Source organism: Sphaerodactylus townsendi, linkage group LG02, assembly GCF_021028975.2.
Source record: "Sphaerodactylus townsendi isolate TG3544 linkage group LG02, MPM_Stown_v2.3, whole genome shotgun sequence".
NCBI lineage: Eukaryota > Metazoa > Chordata > Lepidosauria > Squamata > Sphaerodactylidae > Sphaerodactylus > Sphaerodactylus townsendi.
The window spans coordinates 27,808,484-27,819,248 of record NC_059426.1 but is presented as its reverse complement, the minus strand read 5'-3'; the positions used below and the strand labels follow the sequence as shown (position 1 = coordinate 27,819,248).

Sequence of the window (10,765 nt, the reverse complement as noted above, 5' to 3'; positions counted from 1 at the left end):
AGGTAAAGGATCGTGCTTTAGTTCTTCGCATGAAAATCAGTGGGGTTTAACAGCGCTTGACAGGGTTAGCTACACTGCTTCCCCAAAACTAGGTCTTAGGTTTAATGCTAATAATCGAGCCCAGCGGCCCAGGCCAGCCTAGATGTGGGGGGGGGGGGACTCTGCGTGTGCCCACAGAGAGGGCTCTGAGTGCTACCTCTGGCACCCGTGCCATAGGTTCGCCACCACTGATATAGGGTCTTCCAGCATATTAGCCTTCATCCTATGAAGACTCTGCTTCCCCCTGCTGCAGAAGGTGCCTTCTCTGAGCTAGCAGGTGTGCATGTCTGTTTAACTTGCAACAAGTCCCTCCATCTCTGGCTTGTGGGCTCAGGTGAGCTAGGTTCTCGAGTCTCTGAAGCTGGAGCAGGGCTGAATGCACTTCTGGCTCTGAGTCTTGTCCTGCCTTTTGTTCACCCTATAAAGACTGCAGGGGCTCTGGCTACTCCAAGCCCAGCCCTTGTTGGTTCCCAGCCTGGCCTGGGCTTACTGGGCTCTGCTCATCCCCTGAGGACTCATCACACTCCAGGGGATGGCCCACAACAGCTCCTATGTTGTTTTAGCTGGAGCATGACAAACATACTAGCTGTGAAATTCTCTCTTCCACTGGCCAGTTTTGTGGTTCAGGACATTTCAGACAGCAGCAGCAGCAAGTGAGGCTCACCTGTTCAGTCTGCTGCATTGAAAGCATGCAGAGCAGGGGTTCCTAATTTTTTCAAGTCTCTGGGCACCTTTGCAATTCTAACACAGGGTATACTCTGTCTCAGAAAAAGATGTTACTATGGTCAGTTGAAGTGCAGCGGTTGAGAAAATTGTATGCTTCTGCATTAGAATATAGGCCCGAACAGATATGAGAATTATCATTCAATTTTATGTGCTGTCTTTGTCAAAATCATTATTTTATCGGTTACTGAACATGGTACAAGAGCATTTTTACTGAATGAGGGGGAGCAGGGCTTGATAGGCACTATGACCCAGGCGGAGCATTCTACAACAAAGAAGGTCTGACATGTTGAGTTCTATGGTCCTACTAACAGTCCTACTAACATCTTTTTCTAAGACAGGCTATAGTGGGACAGTGACAAATAGCTACCATGGGAGGCAGATCCAACCAGTTGCAGAAGCAACTGAAGTGCAGGGGATCAGAAGAGTAAATATTAAAGATACATTGGGAAAGAAGAATCAGAGGTAAAATAAAACCACTGCTGTAGAGACAGCTGACTGCACAGCCAATTCAATCTCCAGTGGGCAGTCAAAAGCCCTACTGGGTAAAGCCCTCCTGGCCCTGCATTTTCTGAAATTACTTAGTGGGCACCTGGAAAGGTGTTGGTGGGCACCAAAGTGCTCTTAGGCACCATGCTGGGGATCTCTGGTGTAGAGACATTTATTTACAAACAACTTTCTTGTCTGCACAGATGGGATTGTATCAAAAGAAGTTTGCTAGAGCACAGGTTTTATGCAGAAGTCTTCATTCCCACCACATTGGGGGGTGGAGATGGGGGGTGGTATAAAGTGGCTAGTTCTTTTGCATCCATTGTTTGGTATAAAGTGGCCAGTTCTTTTGCACGTAGTTTAATTCTCCAAAGGTGAGCTATTTGTGGAGAAAGCTACAATGAAGAAAAAAAATATATAGAAGAAGAAGAAGAGTTTGGGTTTAAGGAGATTCAAGGCAGTTTATAAACTCCTTTCCCTTCCTCTCCCCACGACCGAAACCTTGTTAAAGTCGGTGGGGCTGAGAAAGTTCTGAGAGAACTGACTAGCCCAAGATCACCCAGCAGGCTTTATGTATAGGAGCAGGGAAACAAGTCCAGTTCACCAGATAAGACTGTCATTCAGGTGGAGGAGTGGGGAATCAAACCTAGTTCTCCAGTTTAGAGTCCACCTGCTCTTAACCACTATACCATGCTGGCTCTCAGTACTGCCTCTCTAAAGATACTTTGCCTTCCACAAAGTAACCTTGAGAGGAAAGCCATGTAGGACAATAAGACCATTCAGCAGGCCTCCCACTAAAAGCAGAGCCTATTTATTTATTTACTTCATTTATTTCCTATTATATGCTACAGGAAGGAGCCCCATGGCCAGAGTGGTAAGTCACATTATTGCAGTCAAAGCTCTGCTCACGACCTGAGTTTGAGCCCAACGGAAGTCAATTTCAGGTAGCCGGCTCAAGGTTGATTCAGCCTTCCATCCTTCCGATGTCGGTAAAATGAGTACCCAGCTTGCTGGGAGTAAAGTGTAGATGACTGGGGAAGGCAATGGCAAACCACCCCATAAACATAGTCTTCCATACTCTTTCCCACCAAAAGATCTCAGTATAGTCATAGTTGTTTGGCTGAAGTGAAAGTGTGCTTCTGCAGGTGAAAATAGTCAAGCCGTGGTGCGACCGCACTTGGAGTCCTGTGTTCAGTTCTGGTCGCCACATCTCAAAAAGGATATCGAAGAGATAGAAAAAGTGCAGAGAAGGGCAACAAGGATGATTGAGGGACTGGAGCACCTTCCCTATGAGGAGAGGCTGCAGCATTTGGGACTCTTTAGTTTGGAGAGGAGACGTCTGAGGGGGGATATGATTGAAGTCTATAAAATTATGCATGGGGTAGAAAATGTTGACAGAGAGAAATTGTTCTCTCTTTCTCACAATACTAGAACCAGGGGGCATTCATTGAAAATGCTGGGGGGAAGAATTAGGACTAATCAAAGGAAACACTTCTTCACACAACATGTGATTGGTGTTTGGAATATGCTGCCACAGGAGGTGGTGATGGCCACTAACCTGGATAGCTTTAAAAAGGGCTTGGACAGATTTATGGAGGAGAAGTCGATCTATGGCTACCAATCTTGATCTGCCTTGATCTCAGATTGCAAATGCCTTAGCAGACCAGGTGCTCAGGAGCAGCAGCAGCAGCAGGCCATTGCTTTCACATCCTGCACGTGAGCTCCCAAAGGCACCTGGTGGGCCACTGCAAGTAGCAGAGAGCTGGACTAGATGGACTCTGGTCTGATCCAGCAGGCTAGTTCTTATATTCTTATGATCCTCCCGGGTGCAATCTGGCTGGGCTGGGGAAGCAAGGAGGGAGGGGGGCATCCTACATGTCGACCTCACCTTGACATACAAGATCGTGCCGCCTCCTAGAACAAGGCAGGCACTAGAAACCCTGAGGAGCACTGAACTAAACATAAGGTCCTGGAAGAAGTGGTGAATTATTTCACAAATCTCCTGAGATCTTTTGGTGGGAAAGAGTAGAGTAAAAGTTGTGATGTGACATCACCCCGTCTCCATCTTGATGCTATTCTGCTTATGAGTGACCAGAAAGAGAGACAGTATAGTGGTTTGAAATGCTGGGCTAGGACTGGAGAGATCCACATTGAGATCTTTCTTCACAACGAAATTCATGGAATGATCTTGGGCTACTTGACCTCTCTCTCAGCCTACATTACAAGGTTGTTATGTGTGTTGCCCTAAGCATCGTGGAAGAACAGTGGAATAAAAAAACGTAACAACGGAAGCAAAACGTAGTGATCCTTCTATTAGCATATATACATTAGGTCAGTCCCCAACCTTTTTAAGGTTGTGGACACTAAGACTGCCACAAAATAGTGCAGGAGCAGGGCCAGCCACAGCTTAACTTCAGTAATACAGTACACATTTTTGTGCTGTGGTGGCAGCTGCTGCCTAGGCAATATTTTTAAAAATCTGCACAGCTATTCAAATCATCAGTAGCCATGGTGGGTAAAAACCCCTATCTTGTCCCACTGACCTTAAAAAAATACTTGGCAGGCACCAGAAATGTTATCAGCTGGTCCCGTGGTGCTCATAGTCACTATGTCGAAAACCCCTGCATTAGGTGTTCAAAGGAGCCTGTATACTGGAGTAGTGGCATGCCAGTGGAGTGACTTTCCCATTGGCAGAAAATATGGGATATTTTTGAAAATCTTTCCCTTCTGTTGCAGACCCCCCCACACATGCACACTTTAATCACTGTATTGCTTGTGAAGATTCCATGATGGGCAGAATTTTGGGAGCTCATTGGACTCGCTGGAGGCAGGAAAGTCATATCCCATAAAGTCTGCTTTGCTCACAGCACTCTGGATCCTACTTCTTTATGGTATTGGTTGCAACATGTTCGAAATGTCATAATTAACTGAGACTTCTAGTGCTGTTGCTATCATGAGGCAGAGTGAGATGCCATTCTCAGGAGACAAATATTAGAGTTGCAGTGAAGGACAGCAAATTGTCAGCCATTAATTACATTTTTATCACTGATGAGCGTTCCTCTGGATTTGACACCTTCTTGGGTACCACAATGTCTCTAGGAGAATTTCAGTCAAGCAAGCTGGACGTTCTATTCTTAGGTTTAAGTAAAAAGCACCACCTAGTGGTGAACTGGAAAACTGCAACCATAATTCGCAATGACTGTTCAGCCAAATGTAGTATTCCTCACGATTAGGATACAGGGAGTTTTGATTCTTGAAAGCTTATGCCCCCAAAACCTCCTGGTCTCTTAAGATGCTACTGGGCTCTAATCTAGCTGTTCTCTTTGGCCCCTTCTGCACATGCAGAATAATGCATTTTCAATGCACTTTGCAGTAGAGGCATAGTTGGACCAAACTGCGCCTGGGGCAGACTGTGATTTCTGCCACTCCTTCATGGGGGCCGCCATGCGCCCCCCTCCCATTTACCTTAGTTCTGCCTGAAAAAGTTCAGGTTGAAAAGCGGCCTGTTCAGTTCAGAATGAAAAAGTGCCATGGTGGGAGCTACACTACACAATATTTGCATCCTTCTAAGACCATTGACTTCCATAGACTCCATAAACTTAGGAGTGCACTAAATTTATACAGAAAGAACTTGGACCACATTTTAAATTAAAACCAGTTTCTGAAATACAGAAAGAACAAACACTGGGTTTGATTGTATATCGTAAATTCCCGGTATATCTGTGGTCCCAGTTCAGCAGTTTGGCCCATAATAACTGACATTTGAGCTTGGGAAACGTGACAATCTGGAAGCAGATTTCCATGTGCGGATCATTCTGGCTGGATCAGGGTCAGTGATTCTAGCTCTTGTAGCTAAGACAGAAAAGTCATTCCCTTGCTGTAGGTGCTTCATGCATTCATTTTATTTTAAAAAATTCAAATACAGCTGATCTCTGACAAACATTTGTTCAAATTTTATTGTAAATTGTTGCTTTGGACAAATATTATTTTCATCTGTCATCTCTTTTGTCTCACAGGTGAGTCACAGTGATAAACACAGAGGCCCCTTCCGCACTTGCAGAATAATGCACTTTCAATCCATTTTCACAATTGTTTGCAAGTGGATTTTGCTATTCCACAGTAAAATCCAGCTGCAAAGTGCATTGAAAGTGGATTTAAAGTGCATTACTCTGCTTGTGCGGAAGGGGCCAGAGATTCTCTAAAATGGGCATATTCATAACCCAATGCAAAGTTAATAGACACCATCTTATTTACAGTGAGGGCATTCTGGACTAATATGTGTGTGCAATTTCACAAAAAAAGAGGTTTTATGCATTTCTCATTGGAAATGATTGCTTTCTAAACTCACAATCCATTTCATTCATACATATATATTTAAAAACATCTCATGGGTAGGGTTTAAACATTTTTTTTGCTTGGTTAAAGACCTTGAGTCTAAACCAGTGGTTCCCAACCTGGAGTATGTGTACCCCTAGGGGTATGCGCCAGAGCATTTGGGGGTACATGAAAAAATTACATTATGGGCTTGCTAATATGAGGTACAGTTTTCGGGAAATGGGATACCAGGGGGTATGTGAGTGAAAAAAGGTTGGGGACCTTTGATCTAAACTCAGTCATTTGGAAGTTCCATTGATCGAACCCAAACTTTCTTTGATATGACATGACCTAAGTTACAATCTGATATTCCTCCTGAAATCCATAACACTTCCATATAACAGTGTTTATACAGCAAAGGAATAGAAAGTGTTGTAACTGTGCCTCAAACACATACACATCATACAGTATTATCAGATTTCTGATATTGTCAAGGATGGCTGTGGAGAACGCATGTACAAGAACCATTTTTTAAAAAATAGCCATTTAGACATTTTAAAAGTGGGATTTAAAAAGTAGCAAGGCACCACTGGGAAGAAACCAGTTTGCTTTCTGCTGCTTGCAAGTTGTGCATAATGAATAAATACTTTAATCTAGATAGCAGTAATAAAATGATATTACTAACATAAAATGCTTTTTAAAAATGTATCTGGTGGAAAGAAAGAGAGAGATGCTTTACACTGCCCAACATAAACAGGTCCTATTTTCTTTTTCTCCTCTGAAATATTCTTTGACAATGTTTAACACGTACTTTGAGGAAGATTCCTATAGGAGAGAAAGTGCTCAAATGTCATCCTCTGAGGAAGAGAGAAGTGCTTGTCGCTTCATTCTCTGAAGGCCGCATGACATTCTAAAAACTAAGGCTTTGGTTAGAAATTCCGATAATATTGCACTGCAATTAAAGTCCCCAAACATACAGCCAGCTGACGGTGGAAAATAAAACCAAATTTGATTTTCAAAATGCTACAGGAATGGATGTCCCACCAGTAGGGTTCACCGGGCATCTTCTTTTTGTTCTACTTTTTCTCTGCCCTTCATGTTTGCCTTGTCTTCTCTATATCAAAGGTTCCGGCCTCCTGACTGAAGAACACAGCTTCATAACTTGATTTGCCCAAGAGATGATTCAGTGGCAGCAACAACAAAGACATAAACAGGGATAGGAATGGGCCCTTGACTGACATTTCCACTCGAGAATGCCCACCGTTTCTCAAAAGGTTCTCACGCATAATAGATGCCCCAACTGAAACAAGCTCTATACATGTTGGTCATATTCCAATATGGTGGAAGAGGCTGTACACACGTCAGATTGTAGGGGGGAAAGGAGGCATTTTAAATGCTTCCCCTTGTTTTGTTTTTTTTAAAAAACCTCCCAGCAATTAAAAAGAGACAAGAGAAAATGTGGCCCAGCTCTTCCCATGTGACAAAAAGTTTTCCGCTTACAGAGAATGAAGAATCTAGACCAGTGGTTCTCAACCTTCCTAATGTCGCAACCCTTTAATACAGTTCCTCATGTTGTGGTGACCCCCAACCAGAACATTTATCCGTTTTACAGATGGAGAACATTGATGCAGAGAGTCTTAGGTGACCCCTGTGAAAGGGTCGCTCGACCCCCAAAAGGGTCACAACCCACAGGTTGAGAACTACTGTTCTAGAACGTGGAAACATGCAGGGAGCAGTCTTAAGGTCTTCTCAAAAGTCAGTTCCATTTTATTCAGTGGGGCTTACTCCCAAGAAACTGTTCTTAGGATTGCCATCACAGCTTATCTGCAGTCTCCAACAGCAAAATAGTTCAATTTACCATTTACATTTCCAGTTTTTCTCCATTCTACTGTGCTTGAAGACTGGCCCTTAGAGGTCAGTTGAAGCATTACCCCCAGCAGTGAAAGGGACTCTGGATTCATTTGTATCGTCCTCACTGATGCATTCAAAAAGACATTTTTTCCCTTAAGCAACTTACAGAAAATGTACAACTGCTGGGGCATATTTTGAAATAAACATCTGCCCTCTAAATACTTGAGTTTTATTTGCTCTTCAGAAAACTTTTAAGTGCTCCTGTCTCAACAGACATTTAAGTAGTAATTTGTTGCTTTTTAAAAACGTCGTGTGCGTGTGTGTGTTTGTTTAAAACACAAATCTACCCACAAGGGTGACTGGACCAAAATATGGAAATATTAATACTGGATAAGTCATGCTTGTAAATGCACTGGGGAACAGCTGTAGTCTGCCCCCCCAAAATACAGGATTGTTATAAACTATGAAAGAATCCTGAATGCTGTCTCTGTTCGGACATTTGTGTAAGAACTGAAATAAACATAGATCAAATCTACAGTTGCTAGAAAATCTGAATGGGTAGAATCTTTGGATCCCTGGAAGTCATCTTTTATAAGGATTCCAACCTAGGAAAGAGACCATGGAACACAGTTCCACATTCAATTCTATAAATGGCTAACAGCAATGATACTTTTTTGTCAAAAAGATCACAAAAAGGTGTATGCGTGCATTTGTGTACCCATATACTGAACATGCTAAGCTACTCGTCTTTTCTACATACCAAGCTCCCAACTACTTTGTATTTATCAATGGGAACACACAAGGTCTAAAAGACAAGTCTCTGAGGTGTTGGCAATAACCTTGTGGCTCAGCCTATTCCCAGTATGTTTGGCCAAGTGCAACCCTCGTCTCTCTCCTTGCCAGCCTCAGACACTCCTAGTTTTTCTGGCACACCAACAACCTCCCAAGTAGACATCATGTTTTCTGTCATCGCTTGAGCCAATAAAGGCTGCATATCTCTGGCCTAAAGCAAAGCCATCAGTCATTCATACAAAACACCGCTGTGGTTATTTCTGAATTCTTTTCCTCCAAGATACACACATTTTTATGTGCCTCTCTAAATTTGCCAACTGTTCTTTCACAACTTAACTGTAACAATATATTTCACATCTGGATTCTTTTCTCTTTCAAGTTCCTTTTCTTCAGCAGAGAGGGCATCCTGTGGTCTCCAATATGCATGCTAAGAAGGAAGCAATACTGGAGAGATGTTCCTCAGGAATCTGTCTTGAGAACTTTGCGGTGGTGATGGTGGTGGAATATGCCAGCAAGTTGCAGCCAACTTATGGTGACCCCATGGAGTTTTCAAGGCAAGATATGTTTAGAGATGGTTTGCCACTGCCCCCCTCTGTGTCATGACCTTGGACTTCCTTGGTGGTCCCCATCCAAGTACTAACTGGGGCCAACCCTACTTAGCTTCCAAGATCTGGCAAGATTGAGATAGCCTGGGCTATCCAGGCCAGGGCATTACCTAAATAGCAATTTTGTTGGTCAGGAATATTCCCAACAACAACCCTAGGGATCCTCTTTCTCTTGCCGAATAAGCTGTATCAGTTGGACCTGAACTGAACACTGGTTGGAACATTTAACACACATGTTCTACCTGTCACAAATGCCAGGAATGTGTACCCAAGAAATACTTCCCTATAGCTTTTCAGGAGAGGAGAAAAAAACCAGTTATTTGATAGCAACTGAATGTTGCAGAAAAGCCAGTGCTCAAGACTAGCCAACTATTTTGCACTCTAAAAGAATCAAGTGGGACTTTGTACTAGTCAATGGAATGCATCAGGCCTTCAGACATGTCCTGCTTGTATGGGGAGGCTTGATGCTGTACAAAGACCAGAACAAACACAAACCCCCTCAAACTTCCATAGTTAAAATAGTTTCAACTTTATCAAGAGAGAGATAACAGGCAGAGAGACATGTAAGTAAAGAAAGATACCGATATGCATTAGCTGATTTAGAGGGGGAATCTTTTCTCTAGGGCTCCTCCAAGTAGACAACATTGCAATAATGCACTATATGCAAAACACGCAGAGCTGTGGGTAAGACGCACCCCAGAGAGAAAAGATAATTTAACTGCATTCCCATTAGCAAAACGAGGAATCAGCCTCCAAGAAATCACATTAGAACTATTCTAGCACCCAATCCGATGGAGGACATATAAAGCTATCTGGACTGTGTGAGAAAAGCTCTTGGTTGGAATCTAAAATCTCAGTTGTGCATTGGGAAAATAACAAATCCTGAGCAGCCAACTGTCCAGTTTTTAGTTTACCTTTTTTTTAAAAAAGCACTCCACGTGCAACCAAGGCCGCTGGATCAAACAGGATGGATTGTTCATCATTCTTCATCCAGGTGCTCAGAAACCTTGTTTCTTTTTCTCATAGCGCTTCAATCTGGAACAGGGCATTGGAATTTTCGGTGCGTTCACGAAAGCTGCTGCCAGAGTTCCTAGCAACCCTTTCCTTTGGTCTCTGAAAAGCTGGAATTCATTCCAGGTTTGGTAGGTCGTTGAGAGAATAAGGCAATTGAATTGTTCCCTTTTCTTTCCCTGAGATGGAATGCATCAACTTCCATGCCACCTGGTTTTACCATCATCAAACTGATGTGATCCAACTGATCAGCAAACTAACCCAGGATGCGTTGTGGGAGCACATGGGGAGCCACATTTAGCGTGCCTAAGAGAACCGAAGGTCTCAGTCTCTGGACAGCACACCCATTTCTGGCTGGATACAATACAGATTCAGATTCATGGTTACTGACCTTTGTGCTAAATAAAACTGTCTTGCTCTCATGGATGCTGCAAAGACTGTGAAAAAAGATTGGACTCTTTGAGTGCATAGTTGCAAATGCACCCCATTATGCCTTTGGGGACTTGGCAAGGGGAGTATAATCTATACCACCCTGATCATAAGTACCCTATTAGAGACAGATCCCATTGATTTGGATATAAAACTTCCAAGAAAATGGGGTTAAGGATCATAACCTGCGAATCTATAGTCAATAAACTAACGTGGAAATCCAAAGCAAGCACTTTTAGTCTCATTTAAATTGAGCAGGAATTTAAAAAGGAATAAGCTTGGACATGGATTCTGCCATTTTAAAATGTTAGGGACTTCTCTCCGAAGGGAAGGAAAATGCTGTTGGAGAGGCAGTCTTCTGACAAAACACTGAATGAAGGAGGTTCACCAGGTGTTGAAGATCAGTCAACTTGGAGGTCCCATTTCACCTTGGAATAGGTGGAAGTGGAGGAGCACCTCTTTCTCGGCGGCTCGATCCACCTAAAAGAAAAAGAGAAGAAAAACCACATTAA

At 43.1% G+C, this 10,765-nt stretch overlaps 1 protein-coding gene across 1 annotated transcript in view; it reads right to left on the bottom strand.

Moving 5' to 3' along the window:
- Nucleotides 1-5,129: 5,129 nt before the first annotated feature.
- WIPF1 (WAS/WASL interacting protein family member 1) overlaps nt 5,130-10,765 on the bottom strand; it is an 84,882-nt gene continuing 79,246 nt past the window's right edge. Inside the window, exon 8 of the mRNA XM_048485654.1 lies at nt 5,130-10,733. Within this exon, the coding sequence (XP_048341611.1) occupies nt 10,678-10,733 (56 nt within the window). The 3' untranslated portion in view covers nt 5,130-10,677. The remainder of the gene's footprint in view (nt 10,734-10,765) is intronic.